This window comes from Artemia franciscana, chromosome 5 (genome assembly GCF_032884065.1).
Source record: "Artemia franciscana chromosome 5, ASM3288406v1, whole genome shotgun sequence".
Lineage (NCBI taxonomy): Eukaryota > Metazoa > Arthropoda > Branchiopoda > Anostraca > Artemiidae > Artemia > Artemia franciscana.
The window spans coordinates 57,605,075-57,632,424 of NC_088867.1; the positions used below are offsets into that span (position 1 = coordinate 57,605,075).

Here is a 27,350-nt window from a genome sequence, read left to right on the forward strand (position 1 = left end):
ATACTGAGTGTCAGTTTCCATTTTAAGTTCATATCTAAAGCTAGCAAAAGAGTCCTTAATTTTAGCACCCAGGATCTTTACTGCACACTCAAAACCACTAAGAGAGTTCTTAATAGACACATTAAAAACTTGCATAATCTCTGAGGCTTTAACATTGCCCACTTAGGTGTTTTCCCTGCACTTTGGACATTTCCATAGACAACCCATATGACAAGTAATTTTTATAAGTAACATGTATTCTGGTTCCAATAGCTCAATACATAACCAGCAATTGCAGTCATCACAATTCATAGCACTTGATTCTTCACTTAAATTAAATAAAAAAACAACTTTCTTTAATGGAGAGTAAGGAGCTACAAAAAAAACTTCTGTTAAAAAACTTGTTTTTTTTTGTAGGCAATTTAATTTCTGAACGTTTTAAATCAATGCATGTTTGATTTTGGCTCTCTGCAGATGAATAATTAAAAAGAAATTTGCATATTTATTTTTTTTGGCTAAATGGCTTTCTCATAGTTTTGATTGGATTTTGAGAAAAAAAGGAGCAGGGGAGGAGGCCTAGTTACCCTCCGATTTTTTGGTTACCTAGAAAGGCAACAAAAACTTTTGATTTTTTACAATTTTTTTTATTATTAAAAGATATACATAACTTATAAATTAGCTTACATAACGAACTTCTGTATTCTCATGTTTTATTATGTATATGAGGGGGTTCACCCCCTCGTCAGTACCTCACTCTTTACGCTAAAGCTTAAACTTTGTCCTAATTTCTTAAGAATGACCCCTGAATCGAAAAAGACATAGAATAAATAGTTGAAATTACTAAAAATACTTTAGTGTAAAGTGCTAGGTATTAGGAGGAGGTGAGCCCATCATATGCATAATAATTTCTGTTTGTTTTAAGGTTTAATTCTGCTCCTTACTTTGAGTTGAAAGAACTTTTTCATATTTATTTTTTATTGCTATTTTTTTAAATAATGCTAGAAGTCCTATGCTCCCTTCATAGAAATTTTCTTCCCCCATGATAAATTCCTCCAAGTAAAGTTCTCCCAACGTTTCCCCTCTTCTCAACCCCCCCTCCCCTCCCCAACCAAAGAAATATCCCTGAAAACGTCTGTACACTTCCAAATAACAATTACTATATGTAAGCAACTGGTCAAAGTTTGTAACTTGTAGCCCCTCCCATGGAGACTCTGGGAGAGTAAGTCGTCCCCAAAGACATAGTTATAAGCTTTTTCAACTACGCTGAATAAAATGGCTATCTCAGAATTTTGATCTGGTGACTTTGGGAAAATAATTAGTGTGTGAGGGGGCCTAGGTCTCCTCCAATTGTTTTGGTCACTTAAAAAGGGCACTAGAACTTTTCATTTCCGTTAGAATGAGCCCTCTTGCAAGATTCTAGGACCACTGGGTCGACACGATCCCCCTGGGAGAAAATCAACAAACAAACAAATAAACACGCATCTGTGATCTGCCTTCTGGCAAAAAATACAAAATTCCACATTTTTGTAGATAGGAGCTTGAAACTTCTACAATAGGGTTATCTGATACGCTGAATCTAATGGTGTGATTTTCGTTACGATTCGATTATTTTTAGAGGTTTTTTCCCCTATTTTCTAAAATAAGGCAAATTAGTGGGCAAAATAAGGCAAACTCAGGCTCGTAACTTTTGCTGGGTAAGACTAAACTTGATGAAACTTATATATTTAAAATCAGCATTAAAATGCGATTCTTTTGATTTAGCTATTGGTATCAAAATTCCATTTTTTAGAGTTTTGGTTACTATTGAGCCAGGTTGCTCCCTACTACAGTTTGTTACCATGAACTGTTTGATTAACCACACAAGATGGACACTTGTCCTGTCCTTTTACCGGGCTCGAACGCGCCTGTTTGTTACCAGCCATAACTCTTGGAAAAATGGTTAAATATTCAGTGGCAAGTTACAGATAAATAACAAAGCACAATGTTTAAAAAAGACCTATACCATGGCCGCTATCCAAGGAAGGAATGAAGGCTTCTTTCTTCACCTAAATGTGTATAAAATGCTTATGTAAGTCTCAGATGTTTATTATACAACTTTGTGTTCTTGGGAGTTAATTAAATGATCTTAAAAACTCACTAAAAATAATAAATTTCACAGAGCAGAATTTCAAATGTGTTAATATTTTGGCATCATCACTGACGAGTGTTTTTTTAGTTTGTTTTATGTTGCTTCAATCCAAAACTATTCCTCCTTTCCCCCCTAAAGAAAAATAATTTATCTTTCTGTCTGATATATTTGAATATTGGCTGATTTTTTTTTGTGTCAAGGCCTGAAACAGACTTGAATCTTAAGGTTACAGTAATAGCTGCTACCTAGCACATAGTAGCCACATCTTAAAAACATTATTTAAAAAACTATCTTGTAGTCATAGGTGCTGATTCAGGAATGGTAGCTATTATTTAAATCTTAAAGTAAAGTTTTATTGTAGAAACAAATCTATGGTAATTTTCAAAAAGAGCTAGAAATGGCTCTTTTTCTTTTTTATTCTTCTAGTACTAATAGTGTACCAAAATATCATAAAGAAGCTACATACTGTTTTTTTTTTTTTTTTTTTTTTTTTTTTTTTTTTTTTTTTTTTTTTTGTTTAATCTGACAATTGTGTCTGACACTGTATGTCTGTGCCTGTGGTTTTCCCTTTTTTTTTATTTTGACAATTTTTTTTTTATTGTAATACTTGATGTAAAGCACTAATTTGGTGCCATGGAAAAAAAATAATATCAAGTGTAAAAAATTTATTCAGATACAAAGTTGATTTGTTAATGCTATTCGGATGTTATTCATCTTATCTCAACACTGTGATTAATTCAAAGCAGATTCTTTTCTTCCTTTTTCTTTTCTTTTTTTGTCCTTCTTTTCTTTTCTAGCACTAGCAGGTCACTGGAATATTGTAGAGGCACTAAAATTAATAATCATCAGAATTTTTGACGAATTAGGGCAGGTTTATTTCCCCACCCCCATAAAGGCATGCATTAATTGCTCACTGGTTTTAATGTTACATAGCATAGGCTACTTCATCCAAAAGTTCCAGATACAAAAAATAAATGATTCCCACATTCAAAGCTGCTTCTAAGTATGATAGTCACCATTGTTGCAATCATATCTTAGAACTGAGAAAAGGGAGGGGGTTAGGAATTTTTAAAATAATTTGAATTGTATCATGAAGACAGCTTAGCCCATAAAATAAGAATTGCTGACAAAATAATTAAGGAGTAGATAATTTCAATTTCTTACCAGGGAAATTTCTATCAGGTGCAACAAAGCATAGTCATATGTGATTTAATTAGGGTTTATTTAAATGAAGCTTGAGCTGCAATATCAAGGGTTGCATTGAACTGGAGGAGGGGGTTAATCTCGAAGAGGCTAAATTAAATGTAGTTTAGTTGAATGGAGGGTGATCTGCTTAGATTGAGTCAATGATAAATACAGTTGAATTGAATACGGCTGAGTCTCAATGGAATCATTCATATTGGCCTGTTGTCTAGATTAGCCAGCTTCTCAATAATATTGGAGAGTCTTTGATGCTATACTAGTTCTTATAACGTGCATTACAACCTAGATTATCAAAATCAAAGTGTGAATATTTTAAAAGTGCTTTTTGCAGAATGTGTAATGTCAGCATTTTTTTTTTATTCAAAATTGTATAGGGAAAGCTTTGATTTTTGTGCTGGAGACACACCCGCTGTGTTGGCAGAATTAGTATCTTCTTAGACAAAGTAAATTTTCTTTGTAAAGAATGTCTCTAAAAATCCTTAAAAAATACAAATTCCATTGCTTAGGGGTCTAATATATGTGCTGCTCAGCAATTTAGAAAATTCATAATAGTTTTTTTCCAAGCAGCTTTAACAAAGAATTACCTCACCTTTATTTGCACTTTATACAAATCCAGCATACACCAGTCAGTGATGATAGAGCTGCAGTCAAGGTTGTATCCAGGGGTAAGGGTTTTGGGCTTTGAACCCTCCCCCAAATTTTTGTCTCACCTATAAAACATAACAAAATGCATATAACCACATTTTGATTTGTCCAGAAAAAAATAAACTCTTCCTGAACAAAAATCCTGGCTACAGCTTTGGCTTGGAGTACCTCTGCTGTATTTCATTGCATGAGCCATGATTTTGTCACCCAATCTTTGTTGAGATTTGCTTGGAAATTGTCAATATTGGATGAACTCACAGACATCAAACTTAGATCATTCTACAGACTTTTGGTGTAGTTTGCAAAAAGAAAAATGGCACTGTGTTTTTTTTGGAACAGCATTGCTGTGTGACCTCTTGTTCTTGATGACTTAGCAGGCTGAAACAGTTTTTTGTGGTTGGACTGGATAGATTTTAGGTTATTATCATGTTGCCTATTTGTCAGTTGTAGTGGTTGAATATAAGGTCTTCTGTGCAATTGGCCTCAAGATCTCTTTCCAAGGTTGTCTTGGGTAGTGGCTGTCTGACATCTGTACTTTTTGAGAATAAGTATTGGTATTGTGGGTTGTTTCTTCAGAGGTAGACAACTTGTACTTTCCAGTATTAAACTTGAGTCTCCATATCTTGGTCCATTCATCAAAATTGTTGAGATCTGACACTATTGAGCTCACAAATTCCTCAGTGTCAACAGGACCATTGTACGGACTTGGATTTTCAATGTGCAGACTAGGTTTCTTTGTACTATATTTTGAAGTGATTATACTTTGTGCTTTGAAAAGTGTGGGCCCCAAAACAGTTCCTTGGAGCACCAACTTAAGACCTCTGCTTTTAACAAAACATAAATATTATATTTTCAGCATAAAAACTAAAATTACTGATATTATCAACCTTATTGACATTAAACCTTTACTGAAAGGAGTGCTTAAAAGGAGATATAGAGTGTTCAAATATCCTGTAAACTTTTACTGGATTGAAACATTACTTTTGTTTTCATCATATTATATCCATTGGTTAATTTAGAATCAATTGCCTATGTTAAACTTGTTGAACAAAGCCATGTATTTTGTATTCAGTGAAGTGCTTTCCAATCTTTTTTGTAATTTGTTTCAGCTGCCTTAGTCTTCAGTTTATGACTTAAAGGGTTAAATTGTAAAGTTCCTGAAATGTACTTTTATGCCCTCTGCAAAAGCCTGTAAGATGTAAATTTAGCTTAAGTAAAAATTGATGTCTGACCTTGTATTTGCACATTGACTGAGATGTTACCATGATGAAGTAGCAATATTGACACGCAGAGCTAAGATCCAAGAGATTGGTAAGAGCCAACTTTTAGATCTTAAAAACAAGGCACCAAGTAGAAATCCGGATTTAGATCCATAAACCCAGCAATGTTAGGGTTCCTGGGGCTCCAAGCCAAAGTGAAAAAATAGGGAAAGAGCAGAAGTCCCAGTGATTATATATCAGCTACTATGGACTAAGGTGAATGGGTCACTGTATTGGTGGGAGGGGGGATAAACTCTTATTAAAGAATGCCTTTTAACAATAGCTGGCTATCAGGGTGGAGGTCAGCAGATTTTTTTTTGCTGGGAGGTGGAGCACCTAAGGCTATAGCTTGTTTAGAAATGCTTCCAGGTTCACTAAGGACTCTTAGGTGCACATCTGAAACATCAGGCATTCAGAACTAGCTTTCCACACCTCAATGGTTTACTAACATTTAAAAGATATCTGAATACAGAAAAGGGGGGTTTCCCTACGTTGGTCTGAGGAATGTCCATTGCTCCCCATAAATATGGACTATGTGCATCAGTGTTTGAAAAGCTTCGCTATGTTTATTTTTCTTCTTTTTGCAGGATGTCTGAAGCTGCACAACTTATTTAAAGTCAATTTTATCAGCTATTGAAACTACATCAAATCCCTTGGCATCACAATCTGATCGACATGATGCATATTTATTTATTGAGGAATTTAAGGTGAAATTTGGAATGTTTCTTTTTTAAAATATCTGCAAATCAAACCTTGAGGTCATCCTACAAAAAGTGAACCTCTACTCACATATATAGAAAACTTTCTGTTTTCTATATATATATATATATATATATATATATATATATATATATATATATATATAGATAGATAGATAGATAATTTTATTCACCCACTCGATACAAAACCACAAATGGCACGAATGGAGTATAAAGAAGAAGAAAAAAAAAAACAAAAAAAACACTTAACTGCAAAAACAAAAACAAACGTTACGATACACCGCCAATAAATAAAAACATTATTACAAAAACTCACTAAGGACGAATTGCAATTGCCAGACTACTAGGCCCAAGCGACCCCAAAAATTCAGAACGACGTTTCGTCACAGCAGCAATCGGATCTGTGATACCGAACCTTGCAGACATCTTGGAATTTTTAACCCACGGTGGGGTATTTAAAAGAAATTTTGCATATTTGTAAAAAAGTGATCGAAGGTTTCTTTTATCGCTAACACTAAATATATGCCAAAACGGTGATAAAGCCAGAAAGTGTGGGATCACCAGTGCATTATATAGCCTAGCTCGAATTTGTCGATTATATTTCGCTTTAGTTGAAGATAGCGCCCCGTAAGCCTTACGTGCCTTTTCTGCGAAATTACTTATTTGGCGAGCACGTGTAGATGCCATGTTATGACCTATAGGCATTCCTAAGTACATTATGGAGTCAGACAGTGGAACCTCTTGAGCACCAAATTTGACAGCAAGATCTATACAATCTGCATTTCTCCTATTGAAAGCAACAATCTCGCTTTTACTTGCATTAAAAGATAGGCCTATCTCTCTATAAGCATCATCTAGAATCTGAAAATTTTCTTCAATACGAGACAAACATCTACTTAAATTAAAAATATCATCTGCGTAATTAAGTAATGTTACATCCAAACCTCGGAAAATGCAGCTCATTTGCACTAACTTTTGGGCCTCGAGAACACTATTATTATACAACCGGGGTGACGAAATTGCACCCTGCCTAATGCCCTTTCTAACCGGAATAGCATTTGGTAATACAATCGGCCCGTTAGGAGACGGGACTTTAACTTGGACTCGAAGCTTCTTATACATATCCCGAAAAGGCAAAATAACCGATCGGTCCACACCACGTTTATGAGCAGACACTAATAACTGGGGATGTATCCCAGAATCAAAAGCACGTCTAACATCGTGACTCGCTAGAATAAGGGATTCATTCAGTTCATCAGCTTCTATTAATATATTAGCAAGAATATAATGGACGTGCTCGCGACCAACACCTTTTTTAAATCCGAACTGATTATCGGGGGTAGAACATTGAAAAGCAATATGATCTATAACTAGCAATTCCATAAGCTTACATAAAACCGGCGAAACAGTTATAGGGCGGTAAGATACGCATTCAGACGGATTTTTCCCTTTTTTCAAAATAGGTGTAATTACTCCAGTACCAAAAACATCGGGAACGAGACCAGAATTAAAGATAATTTGGAATAGAAGCTCTAAATGACTCAGGAGACCAGCAGTACCATGTACAAGATGCAACCCACACAACTTGTCGACACCTTTCGATTGTTTCTTTTTTAATTTTGAAATTGCACGAATCAGATTAGGAACAGTTACTATGTAGCCAACACCAGAACTAGGCAATTCCATGAACTTATCAAGTTCGACTTCATATTTATCTTCAAGATCTTGTTCGGGTGGAGAGAACTCAGAAGTAAAGTGGGACACCCAATCTTGCTCAGAGATCACAGGTTCGACACTATTCTGATCACCATTACGTTTAAGAAATCTCCACACAGCATTTGGATCATTACTTATCAATTGACTATGTTGATCGATCACTTCACATTTATGCTTAGACAAAATCTTAGCAAATCTGCGTTTGCTGAACAGCCGAACTTCATTTACAACACCTGATTTCGGACGACCACACTCGTTCCAGAGCCTAAGCCAAAATTTTGCACGACCACATGCTTCACTTAGAGCAGGGTTTTCGGACCACTTTGGAATTTCCGTTCCCACTCGGACTTTACGAATGGGGACCGCAGCGGCCTCGGCAGATAACAGTGCGTGAGATATTTCACTACAGTAGATGTTTAGTAGCAGCTGTTTCTCTTCATCTTGAATACATACACTCTGCTGTAGTAATTGGAACGGCACTTTAATCTTTGTGAGAATCTCATCCAATACGTAATGATAAGTAGCCAGGTCAATTTTACTCCAATTAGTTTTGATTTTCCACTTCTTTTCATTAGTTGGGGGGTTAGGAGAGGCAGGAATTACTCGAAAAGTGTTTATAATTGGAAAGTGATCAGACGCGCTTACGCTCAGATCTACGTGCGAATTGCCGCAAGCTGGAGATTGGATGGAACTTAACATGAAGTCGAGAGATGAAGTCGAGCCTGAGTTATGGATATAAGTAAAACACAGATCATTGTTAGCAAGACGAAGACCGTCACAGGAAGATAGGAGGATCTGTGCTCGAGCGTTAGACTCATCAGTCAAGTCACAGTTCACGTCACCAGCGACTATACATTCAAGGCCCTGGCTAGAACAGCTGCCCACCGAACTCGATAGCTTACTGCAGGCTTCACTAAATTTTTTTTCTGATTTACTGTCTCTGTAGTCTGTTGGCATGTACACAGAGTGGATAACAGTTTTGTGCACCTTAACAGCAACAAAAAAGTCTGAAGATTTATACAGAATGGGATTTAACCTGCTGCTAACAAGAATGGCGATTCCACCGGACGGCCTTCCCCTGCCCGATGACTTTGCAGGAGTAGCAAATACTTTGACGCCATCGTTTAGCTCAAGCAGACTAACGGCTTGATTCGAGAGGAAGTGTTCCTGCACACAGAGTACATCGTTATAACATAACAATCCTTCTAACAGTGGCATTTTATCAACCACTCCACCATTTAAGTTCCATGAAACAACCCGTATAGAATCACCGATCATTGTTTAGAAATTAGCTTCTGAGCTACTGGACATTGGAAGCTGTAGCACGGGTGTCGAGAAGAACCACACAGAGCGCATTTGGGGGCATTTTGGCATGGATTGTCCCGAGAGCTGGAATGATCTCCACCGCACTTTGAACATTTCGGGGGATCTACACAAGATTTTGCTGCATGTCCGTAGGACTGACAGTTGTAGCACTGCATCGGTAAGAATTTAAATTCTGTAATGGGTAGTCGCTCGTAACCAAAAATGGGCGGAGAGTTCATTGCGTTAAAGAGATGAGCTTTGCTTTCAAACTGTAATTTGAATGACCGAGTACTACCAATTTGTACGACCTTAACACAGTTCGGTACAACTGAGCGCAGTTCATCATCTGAAGTTTCAGTGGGAACGTGGCGGATTATTCCGAAGAAAGCGGGAGTTTTTACTTTAACACTTATAGTTGAGTCACTTTTACCCACTGCCTCAGCCAGGGACTCGGCAGCATTCTTGTTGTTCAAGACTACTCTCCATTCAGATTTCCTAGGTTTCAGCTCCACAATGTTCGAACTAGTATCACCACATACTCTGTCCAAATAGGATTTCCGAGCGCTAGGGTTCGAAAGATCTTTCGGGGGATTCTTCAAAACAACCGCATATGACAGTTTCGACATGATCGTGTTGGTTTCTGCCGCAGGCATAGCAGAGACAGAAGGAGAGGGATTAGAATCCACGTAACTATCGAACTTAGCACACAATTCGTTTACTTTCCGGGTTAGGGTAGCCGTCACTTCTCCCGGGATTATCGGAACTTCATCAGGTTCGAAAATCACAAACCGCGGCAACGAGATATTTTTATCTTCACAAACCCGAAATACTTTTAATATGTCCAGGATATCATCGGTGTTCTTCGATCGCGCAGTAACACGTGTGGTAATTCCTGCTAGGGGCCACAATAACTCCTTCGCCATTGCAATTGCTTCCTCTGAGAAAAACTCGACTGCTTTTTTCGCTATATCCTCCGAGCGATTACCAGCTTTTATCGCACGGAAAGCATAATTCAGTAACGCATTCCAAACCAATTTCTCATTACTCCCCATCGCAACAGCCACGTCACAATCCGTAATGCAAAATCAAAGTCCGAGGGGAGGAGCCAGTTCAATAAACTACGACGTAATACAAAGCTATTTAAGCTAATAAGCGAGGGAAGCGTAGTTTCTTGCTACCTGATCCCCGCAGTTTAAGGGAGTCACACTCCCGGCAGGTACAACGGCCCTTGCGACAAGAAACTCCCCTCTTCTGCTCGCTTATTAGTAAAATTTAATAATATGAACGCACTCTAGAATCCGCTATTAAGAATTATTATAGATGACGCTGTTTTGCTTCCAAGCAAAGAGCATAAATTAGTAACAATATTATAAGGCAACTCCAGTTAAATAAATCTATTCTTCAACACAAATTATATGAGAAGAATTGAAAACTATGCTTCCTTACTGTTCCTGGGATCACAGATTCCAAATCGAGCACAACCTTGGTTAAAGAATCAAACTATTTCCATATAAATTTAACATATTCAAACTTAGTAATTTATTTGCTTCCACTGTTTAGAAAGTTACTCACTCAAACGGCTATATATATATATATATATATATATATATATATATATATATATATATATATATATGTATATATATTACATATTATATATATATATATATATATATATATATATATATATATATATATATATATATATATATATATATATATATATATATATATATATTATATAATATATATATAATATGTAATATATATATATAATATATATATATATATATATATATATATATATATATATTTATATATATATATATAAAGCTCCTTTATACGATCAAATTACTTTTCTGTTGTGTTCTTTAATTGCTTGTAAAATAGAATAATACAGGGTTATCAATTATTCAGACAATGATAAATATTTAAGAAACTAAGTGATTGATGAGGAGTTTTTATGGAGGTCTCTTAATCTGGGGGGGGGGGTGGGCATTTGATGTCATCAGTTCTCAGGAATTCTGCACTTGCTTCGTGGGGTTTAGGGAGAGCCTATAAATTTTATATGATAACCTCTAAAAAAAAATCTGAATTTGGATTCTCTCTGACAAATTAAATACGCTTCAACTAGTGGATTGTAAGATACCCCAGTCGCAAGCTTTAAGGAGTTGAAAAGCATCCAAACTAAGCCAACTTTATGTAGGCTAAATTACATATTCCAGTACAGAATGTATGTAAAAAGACAAGGATCTAACAGTGATTATTTTTATGATTACTGCATAGAGTAGTCACTTTTATGCACAATTGATGCATCAAATGTTGGCGAAAGATAATATCCATAAGGGGATTAGTCAAACAGTTCGTGGTAACTTTGAAAAATAGGAGGAAACACCTCCTAAAAGTGATAGGATCTTAACGAAAATCACGCCAACGTATTCAGCGTATTGGATAACCCTACCGTAGAAGTTTCAAGCTCCTATCTGCAAAAATGTGGAACTTAGTATTTTTTGCCAGAAGATTGATCACGGGTGCGTGTTTATTTGTTTGTTTGTTTTTTTTTTTGTTTTTTTTTTTCCATGGGTGATCGTATCAACCAAGTGGTCCTAGAATGTCGTGGGAGGCTCATTGTAAAGGAAATTAAAAGTTTTAGTGCCCTTTTTAAGTGACCAAAAAAATTGGAGGGTACCTAGGCCTCCTCCCACGGTCATTTTTTACCCAAAGTCAACGGATCAAAATTTTGAGATAGCCATTTTGTTCAGAATTGTCGAAAAACATAATCCACTGAAAGTAAGGACCAGAATTAAAACTTAAGACAAACAGAAATTATTGCGTATATCTCTTACTAAATACCTCGCTCTTTACGCTAAAGTATTTTTAGTAATTTCAACTATTTATTTTACAGCCTTTGTGACTTGTCTTAAAGACTTGGGAGAAAATTAAAGCTTTAATGTAAAGGGCGAGGGATTAACGATGGGGCAAACCCCCTCATATACATAATAAAAAAATAGGAATATAGAAGTTTGCTACGGAAGTTAATAAGTTACGTATATTTTTTACTAATAAAAATGTTCGTTAAAAATTAAATATTCTAGTTGCCTTTTTAAGTAATCGAAAAATTGGAGGTCAACTAGGCCTCCTCCCCGACCCTTTTTCTCAAGATCATCTGATCAAAACTAAGAGAAAGCCATTTAGCAAAAAAAAAATAATACGCCAATTTCCTTTTAATTATTCATTTGCGGAGAGCCAAAATCAAACATGCATTAATTCAAAAACGTTCAGAAAAAAAACAACAAAAAAACAAGTTTTTCAACTGAAAGTAAGGAGCGACATTAAGAGTTAAAACGAACAGAGATTACCCCGTTTATGAAAGGGGTTATTCTCTTCTCAACGTCCCACTCTTTACGCTAAAGTTATTTACTGTTTTATAAAGTACAATTGAGAGAAAGAGTCAAACTTTAGCGTAAAGAGCGGGACGTTGAGGAGGGAACAGCCCCTTTTATACACGGAGTAATCTCTGCTCGTTTTAAGTTTTAATGTTGCTCCTTACTTTCAGTTGAAAAACTTATTTTTTTTATTTAATTCATTTTAAATCAACACGCTAAGCCTGTTTTCACTGCCTCTTGTTCTCAGAACTCTATGAAATTTGACATGCATATTCTAGTCTCTAAAATCAGTTTTTATCGAATTTTCAGATTTTTCTTTCGAATATTTTTGGATCTATAAAATAGTCCACAAAAGTTTTAAAAAAACATAAATTTCGGTAGCGTCAATAACTTAAAAAGAATATCTCAGCTCCTAATTAAGATTGGGACCTGAACTTTACATCTAATTGAATTTTTTTAAGTGAACTTTAATGTGCTATACAACAGCGTTTGGAAATTCGAAATTTTTGTATAAAAAATGTTTTTAACAAACAATTTTGAAAAAGGTAGATTTCTAAAGTTAAAAAAAAATATATATATCATTTGTTGGTGATACCATAAAACACATGCAAAATTTCAACCTTATAGTCTGAGAGGTTTTTAAGTTATTACCAAATAAGTACCAAGAGGTTACCAAATTTCAGAAATTAAGTACAGTGGATGGCGCGTGCCAAGCAGAGCGAAAGCCTACCAAGTATGGCGGAACTGTGCCAAGTATCGCAAGCATTATGTCATGTATAGCAGAACTCTGCCGCACACATGGCACTTCGAGATGTACGCTAGTTGGTGGAAATGGACAGCCCCTTGATAACTATGTCAACATACCTGTTCTTTTTAAGTGATAACTTAAAAGCTGCTTAGATTGCTAAGCTGAAATTTTGAATGTGTTTTAAGCGCATTCTAATCAACCAAATAGATTTTTGTTGAAATTTTAAGAAAGTGGCTTTTTTAAAATTGCTTTGAAAATAAAACAACACTTTTTGTGCAGAACTATTACATTTCCAGACATAGTTGTGTCGTAGACCGTACCGTATAAACGTTTATTGAAAAACCTAAGATTTGACAAAAAAAAATTATGTCTCCATCTTAATTAGGAGCTGTGATATTCTTGTTTAAAAAGAGTAACATTTCTAGAAATCCTCTTTTCTAACTTGGCCATTCTAAACAATAAAAAAGCACACAAGAAAAAAATAGACCATCTTTGCAAATAAAATAACTTTATACCATAGAGAGAGTGTACACAATTTCATGTAGTTCTGGAAAGGTTTGGTTGTGAGCTCTGTGAACCAAAAGATACTAAAAAGGTCAGAAGAGTAGGGCCAGCTTCCAAGTTTAAAATGGTAAGGCAAACAACTTTTAAATAGTTACATTCTGCATGAAAAACAAGGAATATTTTATTTTTGAAATGTAACACGTAACAATAAAAAATTACACGCATTAGGAATATATCTGTCGGTTTTACAAGTCAAAGTCCAATAAAAGCCCAAGTTTTACTGTCACCTTCGAATACTGATTACTTTTTAGGGGAGTATTTTTTAAAAACCAACAATAGACTAAACATGCTTCATTTTTGCTGTTCAATTCATCTCAAAACCTGCTGGACAACAAGCTTTACAGAAGAAAAAAAAACAGTAGTGTATATTCTTGTTAGAACCAGAGAGAAACTATTTTCCCATTTGCCCCATCACAAAATTTGAAATCATATTGTGTTTTTCGTTCTGTGTTGATTATCTGTTTTTGCAGCTTTAGTGTGAATATAATATAACTTTTTAGTAACAAATTACACTGTGAATCTGTTTGGTATTCTTCTTCTTTTTTTCTTTTTTTTTGTGTTCTTCTTTCTTTATTTATTTTTTCTTTTTTTAGTGATCAGAAGTACTGCAGAAATAAGAAGAATTCATTCATATTACATCTATTCTAGGATTAATGGGGGAATGAATACCACAGAGGATTTTTTTTTTTTAAGATTTGAAAACAGAAGAAGGTGCATTTCTAAACTCAAAATATATATATTTTAATCTGACTTCTTTATATAGGAAAAATCACCCCTCTGCTCTGAAGTTGGATGGATTCTTGTAAAAAACCCTGGCTTACATATAGCAAGAAATTTTGGATTACAGCTTTTAGAGCATTCTATACGCTACAGATGGAATATTATTGGCATCCAAGAAAAACTTTTTATAAAGATAAGGGTCAAAAATTAATTTTGTTGAAATACATAAAAGCAATCAGAGATTAATGTATAAATTTGTATAAGCGGCTCCGTGATTGATGTATAAATTTGTAGAAGTAATGACAATGGAAAGAAATCAGACCATTAATTTTAGGATTTGTTGTTATTTTTTCAGTTTGTTGCAAATTTTTTTACCAATCTGAGTAAAAACTTCTCATTATTTTCATGGTGACCCTATTGTAATTAGAGGTAGCCTACCTATAAAAAAAGATTTGAATAATAAACTTCACGTAAAAGGGTTAATCCCTCAAAGAAGACGCTGTATACGGATAAAATTGTTCTTGTGATTTCACCCTGTTACATAACTCTATGTTCAACTTTCCAACATTCCACCTCAAATATTAAAAATCTGTATATTTTCTGTGATGTTTTGACGATAATAGTTTTTGAAGTACCTAATTTTTTATTAATTATCATTAATTAAATTATTAAAGTAATAGATTATTGACCCTGTCTTTGGCCATTCAACTGCCATTTTGATGAATTTAAAAAAAAATGTATGTGTTACCTCTCCCATGATCACTTGATTTTCTTCTATTTTTTTTTTTCGTAGGTTAGGGTTTGTACTATTTGCTATATAAAGCTGGGAGGGGGTTGGGGGCATCTGAATGTAGACATATTCATATCTCAAGGGTAGGAAGCCTACTTTCCCAAACGGTGTTGACATCTCCGGACCAAAATGTCATATTTACACATTTTAATATCGAAGACTGCAATCTTTACGTCACTCAATCAGGGAGAAAAAGAAAGGTCACTATTACCGTTGTGTTATAATGTGTGCTTTGGTTTCATTGGCTTATCTGTGTGACATAATTTCGGCAGCCATTCTCATCATTCCTTATTTCTTAAGAGACAAATAACCCCACCTTTTCAAAGGCGTTTCTAAGCATGCCAAACAGTAAACATGCATGGTAAACTTAAAGGAGGTAAAACTGGCGTTAGTATCGAGAAGCACAAAATCACCAAAGTCATCTATCATTTTGCGGTTTTGTTCTATTTTTCGGACTAACCTAAACGGTGTCATTCCTGTGTTTTATATACTTAAAAATCTACATCTGAAAGACGTAGAAAGTAGAATTAAATTCAGTTAAATTCAATTAAATTCGTTAAATTCAGTTAATTCAGTTAAATTCGTAATTAAATTAGTAGGTTAAATTCAGTCACCAATAGGCCTACCAGGTTAAAATCAGCTACTTAACCTGCTAGTGCTTTTCTGAACTAGCCCAGATCTACTCCGTGTAGACTGGATTATCACTGATAATAACTCTTGAAAGTAAAAAATGGTGGTTAATTATCACTTACGAAGAATATAAATTTTAGTTTTAACCCTGTAACATTGCAGATTAATCGCGTCAAGTATTATTTAAAAAAAATCCTTTACGTTTTTAGTTAAGTCGTCAGGCGCTCCACTGTTAGTACCGCTCCTAGTTTTGAATTATCTTCAAATGAATATTCTTCAAATACTATCGTGTTATTTTTAACAAATCCTCCCCTGTTAATTTGTTGAAATTTCAACTGCTATGAGTTTCTAATTGCTTTGAATTAGTGTACTATATAAATAAGTGTATTTATTAATTTCTTTACTTTCTTTTGTGTAATTGACAAATAACAGATTTAATTATACATGATGTCAAAATATAATTTGAATGCAGGAATATTTAATTGCCTTTAAGTAAATTCATTCATAAGTTTTATTTATTATTGTTCGTGTCGTTACCTCAAATTAATTTAATAATTATATTTAATTAAAATGGTTGATGTAGATTAATTTTCAGTCTTAAAAAATTGATTACAAGTAAATCATAATTAAATAGAGTGTAGATGGTTTGCATCCATTTGAGTAATTACATCCATCTTGGGCTACTGCATTCTTTATTTCAAAAGAATGCAGTAAAATGATTCTGAACTGAGATATTTTTTTTTGCTAAAATATTTTGTTAAAACGTAACTAAAATCAGCCCCGAATTGCTAGTTTTTATAATTACTTTATTTTTTTAAATTAGCTTGTGTGTCTTTTGTATAATAATAGTGTATTATTTTGCCTAATAATAGTGTATGGGGATATCTGTTACTTTTGAAAAAAAGAATACGTGACGCACTACGACCTATATAATTGATTAACTACCAGTTAAGATTAATTACACAACCAGTATTATTGATCAAGCTATAAATATTTTTTGAAATCAGAAAAAAAGAACTTTTAGTACAATCTTATAAGACACTGAAACGTTGATTAAAAAAAAAAAAATGCTTCTTTGTTCTTATAAACAAGTGATTTTAAAAAAGGTGTGTTTGACACACCTAAGAGGCGTAGTTGAGGCAGCTAAAAGGCGTAGTTGAGGCAGCTAAGGGACGTGATTGACATACCTCTTACACTTGCATAGTAAAAACGGATCCTGAGAGTAAAATCATGCTATCCTGGTTACTTGTCTTCACCATCATAAGCCACCGAAGAAAATATTAAGCTGACATATTTGGACTATAGAAAGATCGAGAAGTAGTGTTCAATATCTTTAATCGTATATTTCTTAGAATGTGTTCGGAACAGTAAGACAATTTTACTCTCAGGTTGCAGTATACCCACTAACAAGGCCATCACTCTCAATCCCTATCATACACTTGGAGGTCCAAAAAGAAGGACTGGATCGTATCCCAATCACCAATCAATCCAAGTATAGATTTGTATGAAGGCAACTCCTTGTTATTGTTTTAAAAGTGTAAAAGTAAAAAAAGCATATAAACAAATTTTTATGTGTTTTGTAAAGTTGTTTTGGTAGCCTCCTTTTGCATACCTTTGAACGAAAATTCTGGATGTGACCTTGGAGACAACTGTTAGATTTTCTCTTTTTTAAACAAAAATAAAGTTGTAGTTTGAATAAATATTTTTTCTCGTGACTAAGAGCTTGAGTTGAAACGTTTTGGGACAATTTTGTTGTCATTTTTCGACTCTCGCAAATATTTTGGTGTTGAAAAATTTAATTCTGTTGGATTTTTTGAAGTATTTTTGTATTAGCCTGTCATTTTACTCTTTAAGCGTATGTAAGAAAAGGAAGCCAGGTAATAACGCTTTTTTTACAGGCTGTTGTTATATCATATTTTTGCCCAGCAAAACTGATGCAATCCCTTATTGGCTCTTAAATTTTAAGAACTGGTTTATTCGAGTTATTGTTTACAAGTAAACTCTATGTTTCTCTGTGCTATGACTTAAGTTTCCTTATAGAATCTGTAAGAAAAGTAACTTAAAACTGTATTTCTATTATGTCTTCGCGAGGGGGACTTCTCCATTTTTCTGTGTTGATTTAAATCTAAAAGCGATTCTTCAGTGTCTATTATCCATAACGATTATCCAAAACGATTATCCATTCCGCATATTAATGTTATAAAAAGATATTTCGAAAAATGAGAGTTTCTGCCCGGTTTCCACCAATTGCTTAAACAAGAAATTGCGTGTGAGGGGATGAAAAATTTGTTTATTTTGAATTTTTACTAGCGAAAGTATGATGAAATTTATGGAATTAGTTTCCGCTTTTGCTTTCTTTTACGGTTCATTGTGCAAAGACTTTCCAATTGTGCAAAGCTTTTTACCTGAAGTGTAACAACTAAAATAAAATCATAAAAAAGATGCCGGTATGAAAAAACCTAATATGGGGTCAGGAGGCAAAAGATGTTTTTATTTTGATGTCCTTGGTACTTGAAGTTCCTTTATAGAGTTTATAAAAAAAAATCAATCAGATTCTTTTTTTAAGTTTTAGCTGGGGGACTCCTCCCCCTTTTTTTGTGAATTTACAGCAAAAAGCAATTATTTTCTTTTTTTAAATAGGATTGCGTAATGGAGCTACTCAATGGAAAGATAGAAAATATAGCCAGGGAGCCTGGTTATCTCAAACATGGAATTGGCCGTCTGATTGAGGAAATGGCAAAACGCGAGTGGCCACAGCAGTGGCCTACTTTTCTGACAGAAATATTTGAGGGCTGTGATATGCCTAATCGTGATTTCAAAGGTGAAGTTTCTTTACTTGTTCTTCTTCGGCTGTCTGAAGATATAGGCCTACTTGAGGTTAGTATTGCCAACTTGCATCCAAACATAGTTAAATCAAAATCTATATAAATAGAAAAAGACGCTTTCTGTTCCAGACGTTTTTTTCCAGACTTTTTTTATTGGTTCTTCTTTGTCCATTCTAAGTTTTTGGCCCACAGAAGACTTGTAATACCGATTTGGGTCCTAATTTAGTCCCAAAATCGATGGCCTTATCGAAAATGCTCAGAATTTCGGGACTTAGAGATAGAGACTAGAGCGCATAAAAACTATAAGTATCACAGACAGTACAGCTTTATCAAATATAATAATGTTAACAAAAAAACTTAAATAAGAACAATTAAAAACAATAATAGTAGGAATATTTTTAGGGAATATTCACTTAAAGGTCTAAATTTTATTCTGAAAGTAAGTAGATTAGTTTTTCCTCGAACTTTTACTATTTTAAATAGATACAACCAGACTAGTATGAAGAACATAGGCTAGTTTTAACAATATATACATGGATACCGGTTTTGTCATTTTGGGAAAAAACTTCTTTTGACTTCGGTCAAGCTTTTGAGCAAGCTCACATGAATAGATTCGTATTAAAAATCTGAGTTTTTATTTGTTGTGAAAAGCCAGCTAAATTTTGTTAATACTCTTCGAAAAAGCTGTTAGTTGCTATAGGAGCCGCACGACGTGGTTGTCTTCGCGACAGTGAATGGATGGGAGCTGTGGTGACTTTTCAGTGTTATAAAGCAAGTTAATTCATTTTAGTTACGTTTTTAATTAAAGTTATGCTAAAAAGAAAATAAAAATAAATGTAGCAGATTCAGATCCAGTAGTCTATGGGGGCTAGCTCAGTTTTTAAAATTGTTATATACACCTATTGATTTTGGTCGAAAAAAACGTGAAAAAAAAGGCATCATCAAAAATTTGTTTTTATGTATTTTGTTACGTTTTTACGAGTTGACCAAACGTTTTGGGGGAGAGGGTCAAACCCTTCTGGAAGTGGCCTTGGCTTATTAGTTACGTTATTACTACTCCAAGTTTTCTTTATGTTTCACCTGTACGATTTCTTGTGATATGCGTAATAGCGAAGGTAAAGTTGCCAGTTATCGTTGGGCTGGGAGAACTAAATAACTGAGGGTGGTGGTCCTCGGACGGGCGGGAAAAAAGGGTTCGATTGATAGACAACTTTATGGGAGGGAGTAAAGGCAATGGTTTTTATGGTTTAGCTTTGAGGAGGAGTACCAGCTGTGTTGGCCTCAGATAGCTTTATGAGTTGTTTTTAATAGTTGTAGTAATTGAATAGCTTCAAAAATCTTGTTATTTTAATTCTTCTCATATATATATATATATATATATATATATATATATATATATATATATATATATATATATATATATATATTTTCCTTTAACTAATTGAATAAACGGTAAGATATTGGTTCATCTTTTTGTAACAATGCTGGTATTGCTCACACGTTTAACGGGGATCAGATATGTCTGGTTCTTGTCGGGGATCAAATTCCTTTTGAGTCCATGCGACATCAAAACAAAAATTTAGTTTATAAAAAGAGGGAAAGACACAGAAAATTTTCAGCAAGAATTTTGCAGATTATCAGAAGTATATTATATATTAAAATACCTTGCAAAATAGTCTCTTTGCTTGTATAACGCCATTAAAGAAGCCATTTTTAGCCTTGTAGTTGACTGATAAACTTTTTCCCGAACTTGTAATTATGGGTGACTTCAACCTTAATTTGTGTGACCGGAGGTCATCCTCGTCCTTGGATTTTCTTTCAACAATGCTCGCTTGTGGAACACTACCTTCTGCATGCATTCCAACTCGCATAACTAAAACTACCGCTTCTTTGCTTGATAATATTTTTTCATCTTTGACCTTGGTGCGAAATTCTATATTGATGAGTGATTTCTCAAACCATTTTCCTGTTTTTTCCATGTATGATTTTTCCGATTCGTTGCCAAGGAGGAGCCAAGAAGCTGGTTTTTTCCTCTTTAAAATATAATGATCAGGGCTTGCATATTCTTAGGTCACGGTTGGCAGGTCGTTCGTGGAGTATTTCCGAAAATGGATCTGACATAGATTCTTTGTTTAATTCGTTTTATGATTCTTTGAAAGAAGTTATCTTTGATACATATAATGCACCCCAGTCGAATCCAGCATCAAAAAGAACAACCCCTTTGAATCCTTGGATGACCCCTGGACTCCTTAAAAGTTGGAGGAAGAAAAATTATCTTTGGACGGCTTACAGGTGCTCTAAGCCATTTTTGCGTGATTCTCGGCTTCAACTTTTCAAAGCTTATAGAAGAGTTTACAATTCGCTTTGCCGAAGGGCTAAATCGTTATTTTATCATAGAAAATTCTCTGTGTGCGGTAAAGACATTAGGAAGACATGGCAAGTAATCAATTCTGTTATCAGGCCATCTTTTCTGCCTCCTTCGATCCCTTCAAGTGTTGTGATTGACGGGAAAAATGTAGAGGATGAGCTAAAAGTTCAAGATGCGTTTACTTCCTATTTTGCTAATATCGGCAAAACTACAACCTCTTCTGTAAGTCCTTCTTCTTCTCTACCTGATTTTAGGTCTTATCTAGGACCACCTTGTCCTAAACCAATGGTATTGGAACCTGTCTCTGAAGCTGAAATAACCAGAATTGTCAATTGTTTGAGGGGTTCTTCATCCTCTGGCCCAGACCGTATTCCGTCTAAGGTTGTCAAGTTCATTCTTCCTGTTATTGTGTGAGCCCTCACGAGACTTGTCAATCTTTCTTTTGAAAATGGTGTCTTCCCAAGTGCTCTAAAGCGTGCTCGTGTTATCATCCTTTTTAAAGGTTGATCAAGGAATGATCCTGCGAATTATCGTCCCATATCTCTTTTATCAGTGTTTAGTAAAATTTTTGAAAAAGCTATGCTTTCTCGACTTCTTGATTTTCTTAATTCTAAACACTTTTTTCATGATTTTCAGTTTGGTTTTAGGGCGAAACATTCAACTGAGCATGCATGTGCAACTCTCTTGAATTATTTAAATTCAGCTCTTGACTCTGGTTTGATACCTGCTGCTCTTTTTCTTGATGTTCGAAACTCATTAACACACAAGATTCTTCTTCTGAAAATGTCCCATATTGGTATACGAGGGAATGCTTATTCATGGTTTCTATCATATTTATCTGGTCGAGTCATCCAATCGAGTCAATCGTCAATGCTTATTCATCGAGTCAATGCTTAGTCAATGAGTCGAGTCAATGCTTATTCATGGTTTCTATCATATTTATCTGGTCGAGTTATCTCGGTTCATCTGGACTTTTCTAATCCTTCTGGAATAGAGTTTGGTGTTCCACAAGGATCTGTCATTGGGCCGATACTCTTTTTAATCTACGTCAATGACCTTATTAATGCGGTTAAAAATTTAAAACCTACCATTTGCCGTCGTCTTTGTCAACCAGTATCCGTCACTAGCTGTGACAAGAGTTTGTCCTTACCGGATACACTTATTGCTTTTGCTAATGGCAGTACTCTTGGCACAACTGGTAGAACTGAGTCTGATCTTCGTTCAAGGATGATAACCCTTTTTGAAAGAGTTATCAAAGGCTTGCCCTGATTTAAATGAAATAAATGTATTAAGAGGCTCTCTAAGTAGACCTAAGGATCGTTACGTTCGATTCCTAGGCATCTTGCTTGACGAAAATCTTTCGTTCAAGCATCATATTGACCTGATTAAAATGAAAGTCTCCAGGAGTCTCCAGAACAGCCATCTTCCTGCTGTCCTATGTAATAATATATCTTTTGTTTCTGATCAATCGACTTATCATATCCGCACTTCCAACAATTTACTGGTTCTTCACACACCGTCAGTGAGGTCTGACTTCAACCCTCTGACAGCTTGCAACAGGATCTGGAACACGCTCCCAGAGTTCGTACGAAGCTGCCACTCGTTTGGTATGTTCAAAAATTATGTTAGAGATTTTTTAGCTAGTATATAATTTTGTTTGTTTGTTTTTTGTTTTTGTTTTTTGTCTCTTTATTTTTTATTCCGGTTTCCCTTGGAGTTGATGTCTCTGGATTGAGTTGGATATTTAATTGAGTTGGTGAAATCATGTGCTACCCCCTGCCTAGCTTGTCATTTTTTGGAGATTACTAAGGTGGGCGACTCAATTTTGTTTGTTGGTTTTTATGGCACTTGGTATTAACCAAGTGACATATAGCAATCGCCAATTCTGTCGGTCTGTCTGTCTGTCGGTCTGTCTGTCGGTCCCGGTTTTGCTACTTTAGGCACCTCCAGGTAAGCTAGGACGATGAAATTTGGCAAGCGTATCAGAGACCGGACCAGATTAAATTAGAAATAGTCGTTTTCCCGATTTGACCATCTGGGGGGGGGGGGGAGTGGGGGGCCGGTTAATTCGCAAAAAATAGAAAAAATGAAGTATTTTTAACTTATGAGCGGGTGATTGGATCTTGATGAAATTTTATGTTTGGAATGATATTGTACCTCAGAGCTCGTATTTTAAATCCCGACCGGATCTGAGGACATTGGGGGGAGTTGGAGGGGGGAAACCTAAAGTCCCGGTTTTGCTACTTTAGGCACTTCCAGGTAAGCTAGGACAATGAAATTTGGCAAGCGTATCAGGGACCGGACCAGATTAAATTAGAAATAGTCGTTTTCCCGATTTGACCATCTGGGGGGGGGGAGTGGGGGGCCGGTTAATTCGGAAAAAATAGAAAAAATGAAGTATTTTTAACTTATGAGCGGGTGATTGGATCTTAATGAAATTTGATGTTTGGAATGATATTGTGTCTCAAAGCTCTTATTTTAAATCCCGACCGGATCTGATGACATTGGGGGGAGTTGGAGGGGGGAAACCTAAAATCTTGGAAAACACTTAGAGTGGAGGGATCGGGATGAAACTTGATGGGAAAAAATAAGCGCTAGTACAGATACATGATTGACATAATCGAAACTGATTTGCTCTCTTTGGGGTAGTTGGGGGGGGGAGTAATTCTTAAAAATTAGAAAAAATGAGAAATTTTCAACTTACGAACGGGTGATCGGATCTCAATGAAATTTGATGTTTAGAAGGATATTGTGTCTTAGAGCTCTTATTTTAAATCCCGACCGGATCTGGTGACGGGGGCGGGGAGTTGGGAGGGGGAAACCTAAAACTTGGAAAACACTTAGAGTGGAGGGATCGGGATGAAACATGGTGGGAAAAGTAAACACAAGTTCTAGATAGATGATTGACATAAACGGAACGGATCCGCTCTCTTTGGGGTAGTTGGGGGGGGGGTGTTTCTGAAAAATTAAAAAAAGAGGTATTTTTAACTTACGAACAGGTGATCGGATCTCGGTGAAATTCGATATTTAGAAGTATATCGTGGCTCAGAGCTCTTATTTTAAACCCGACCGGATCTGGTGACATTGGGGGGGGAGTTGGGAGGGGGAAACCTAAAACTTGGAAAACACTTAGAGTGGAGGGATCGGGATGAAACTTGATGAAAAAAAACACGAGCCTTAGATACATGATTGACATAACCAGAACGGATCCGCTCTCTTTGGGGTAGTTGGAGGGGGGGGGGGTTAATTCTAAAAAATTAGAAAAAATGAGGTATTTTTAACTTAAGAACGGGTGATTGGATCTCCATGAAATTCGATATTTAGAAGGATATCGTGTCTCAAAGCTCTTATTTTAAATCCTGACCGATCTGCTCAATTGGGGGGGGGGGCTAATTCTGAAAAATAAGAAAAAATGACGTATTTTTAACTTACGAAGGAGTGATCGGATATTCATGAAACTTCATATTTAGAAGGACCTCGTAACTCAGATATCTTATTTTAAATCTCAACCGGATCAAGCGTAATTGGGGGGGGGGCAGTTGGGGGGACCGGAAATATTAGAAAATACTTAAAGCGGTGAGATCAGGATGAAACTGGATGGGAAGAATAGAAACCTGTCTAAGATACGTGACTGACATAACTGGACCGGATCTGCTTTCTTTGGTGGAATTGGGGGGTGGGTAATTTTTAAAATTGAGGTATTTGTAACTTACGAAAGGGTGACCAAATCTTAATGAAATTCGATGTTTAGAAGGATCTTGTGCTTTAAAGTTGTAATTTCAAATTCCGACCAGATCCTGTGACATTCGGGGGAGTTGGAGGGGGAAACCGGAATTCTTGGAAAACATGAAAATTGGGGTATTTTTATCTTACAAATAGATGATCGGATCGTAATGAAATTTGATTTTTAGAAGGAATTCATGTCTCAGAGCTCTTATTTCAAATCCCGACCAGATCTTTTGACATTGGGGGGGGGGAGTTGGAGGGGGAAATCTTGGAAAAACACTTGGAGTGGAGGAATCGGGATGAAGCTTGGTGGATAGAATGAACAAATGTCCTTGATACGTGGTTGACAGAATCGTACTGGATTAGCTCTCTTTGGGGGAGTTGGGGGGAGGGGTTCAGTGATTTGGCGAGTTCGGTGCTTCTGGACGTGCTAGAGCGATGAAAATTGGTAGGCGTGTCAGGGAGCTGCACAATTTGACTTGATAAATTCGTTTTCCCAGATTCGATCATCTGGGGGACAAAAGGGAGAGGAAAAATTAGAAAAAAATTAGAGATTTATAACTTACGAGTGGGTGATCGGATCTTAATGAATTTTGATATTTAGAAGGACTTTGTGACTCAGAGCTCTTATTTTAAATCTTGACCGGCACTAAGCCTCTTATTTTCCTTTTTAAATCAATCTATTGATTCATAAAATTTTGTTAGAGCTCCTACCATATGATCTCTTGGCTCTTAGCTCTTCTCGCCTCGTCACAAGTGCCATATGAGCTCTTAGCTCTTGTTGTTTATATTTTTTTGTTGTTGGTATTTTTTTCTCCCCTGTTCTTTCCCGGCCATGGAGCCTTATGGGGGAGATTATCTTGAAGCAATTTTTTGTTTATGGATTTTAATGTTAAATGAAGAACTCAGAAGGGAGCAGAATGATATATGCACTTTTTCAGCCAAGTTTCTTTTTTCATTTTGCAGTATTTTTAGGGCGTTTTGTTGTGTTTTGTTTTGTTAGCCTTTCGGAATTTCGCTAAAAAATTTCGGAAGTCACCCTAAAAAATTTCCAAAGAGCCAAGCAATGTCCTTTTTGAGCAAAAGCTAATAATAATGTAACCAATTCTTATATTTATTAAATGGTAAATTTATGATAACAAATAACTTATTGAATAAGGATTAGTGATATTTTAAAATTAAGTAAGCTAAACCAGTGCGGCAAGTCGAGTTATATTTTATCTGTTTTCTATCACAATGCTTCTCAAGGAATCATACGTAACTTTTTTTTTTGAAAATACCTCGTATAAGATAAAGCAAACTCAAAACCCTGAAAGTGTACTTATTATGTTCTGATTTTTGAGAGTCGATATGCAGATAAGATGTGAACGTTAGAATTTCAGGCCAGCGTTGTCATACTTCCTTAGAATTCTTTAAATTTTTCTTTCTTTTTCTTTTCATTTATATTTTGCAGTATTTCTTTTCAGTATACAAAAAAGTCTTTAAAAAAACAACATTTTAATGAGATAAGCACTTAAACTAAATCAAAAGAAAAGTTTCGTTTTAGAAAAGTTCATTTCCAAAAATATCAGAACTTTTATTTTCTTTTAGAAAGTTGAAAATCCGAAAAGACGTCGCGATTTATATCAGCAATTCACGACAGATCTACCACTAATTCTCGAATTTTTGAATGTTATTTTGGGTCGATATGCCAGTCCTACCCTTTTGGCCAGCCCACAAGAGGAGGTCCAGACCGTTGCGTCGACTTTAATATTGGTAAATATTCTTTTTTTTTTCGATTTTGTTTGGCATTTTGAGCTATAAGATGTATAAAAAGATGAAACGTTTGACTCACCTTTTCTGCCAATGCGATACTATTTTTTTTTTTTTTTAAGACGCAATGCTATCCTTCGAAAGTCCAATAAATAATGTCTGGTAGAAACCCTACCTCCACGTAACAACATACACACTCAAGGGGTGGTGGATAGAGGGGTGGTAGTCCGCTGCCCTGATAGTAATCGTTATAGTGTCCATATTAGCCCTCCCCCCAGAAAGGGGGGAACCGTTTTGTATCTAAGCCAATCAAGTATATTTGCTGCAAGAATGTAATGGGTTAAAGCTCTTTCGAGAAAGTTGTCTTGTTGCTCGTATTGATAATACTAAAGTAGTTCATTTTTGGATTCAATTTTAGAAATGAGCAAGTAGTATATATTACGGCCAGTGTAGTAAAGTTTTAATAACGTTCCCTACTAAGTAGCTGCACTCCTCTTGCATGAAGTGCAATCCTGTTCCTTAAAGCAAAAAAAAAAAAAAATAATAAACACGCATCCGTGAAATCTGTGAAAAGATATCATGGAATATATGGGAAAGTCAAAGAAAAATGATTAAGATCTTGTGGGGGTGTTATGTTCTCAAATTTAGCCCCGTTATACCTATGATCTCATACTTTTCATCAGTTGATTACCAGGATGACAATTTCTGTATTTTGTAAAATATGTTTTTTTTTTGTATGTAAAGGAATAACGTTTCCTTATAAGCTTCAAGGGTTTAGCCTAATATAGCTTCGTTTCAATTGGACAAGTCTAAATTGCTCAGTAGCAGTTTTTTTTCAGTCAATGGTACCTGTCTACTTTTTAGTCTAAGGTTATAATTTAGACTTT

The 27,350-nt window shown here is 35.3% G+C and overlaps 2 protein-coding genes across 4 annotated transcripts in view; both read left to right on the plus strand.

The window, feature by feature from the left end:
* Positions 1–27,350, plus strand: part of LOC136027631 (interferon-induced very large GTPase 1-like) — a 144,922-nt gene that overhangs the window by 102,755 nt on the left and 14,817 nt on the right. For 2 of the 3 annotated variants that reach the window (XM_065705054.1, XM_065705055.1), the window contains 3 exons: positions 5,802–5,921; positions 18,433–18,669; positions 26,302–26,466. In XM_065705054.1, coding sequence (XP_065561126.1) covers positions 18,442–18,669; positions 26,302–26,466 — 393 coding nt within the window. In that variant the 5' untranslated portion in view covers positions 5,802–5,921; positions 18,433–18,441. Of the gene's footprint in view, positions 1–5,801; positions 5,922–12,920; positions 14,364–18,432; positions 18,670–26,301; positions 26,467–27,350 lie in introns of those variants that run through there. The other variant, XM_065705056.1, reaches the window with a different exon arrangement.
* The window catches only part of LOC136027629 (interferon-induced very large GTPase 1-like), a 49,357-nt gene continuing 40,482 nt past the window's right edge, over positions 18,476–27,350 (plus strand). The window contains exon 1 of the mRNA XM_065705049.1: positions 18,476–18,613. The gene's annotated coding sequence lies outside the window, so the exon portion shown is untranslated. The remainder of the gene's footprint in view (positions 18,614–27,350) is intronic.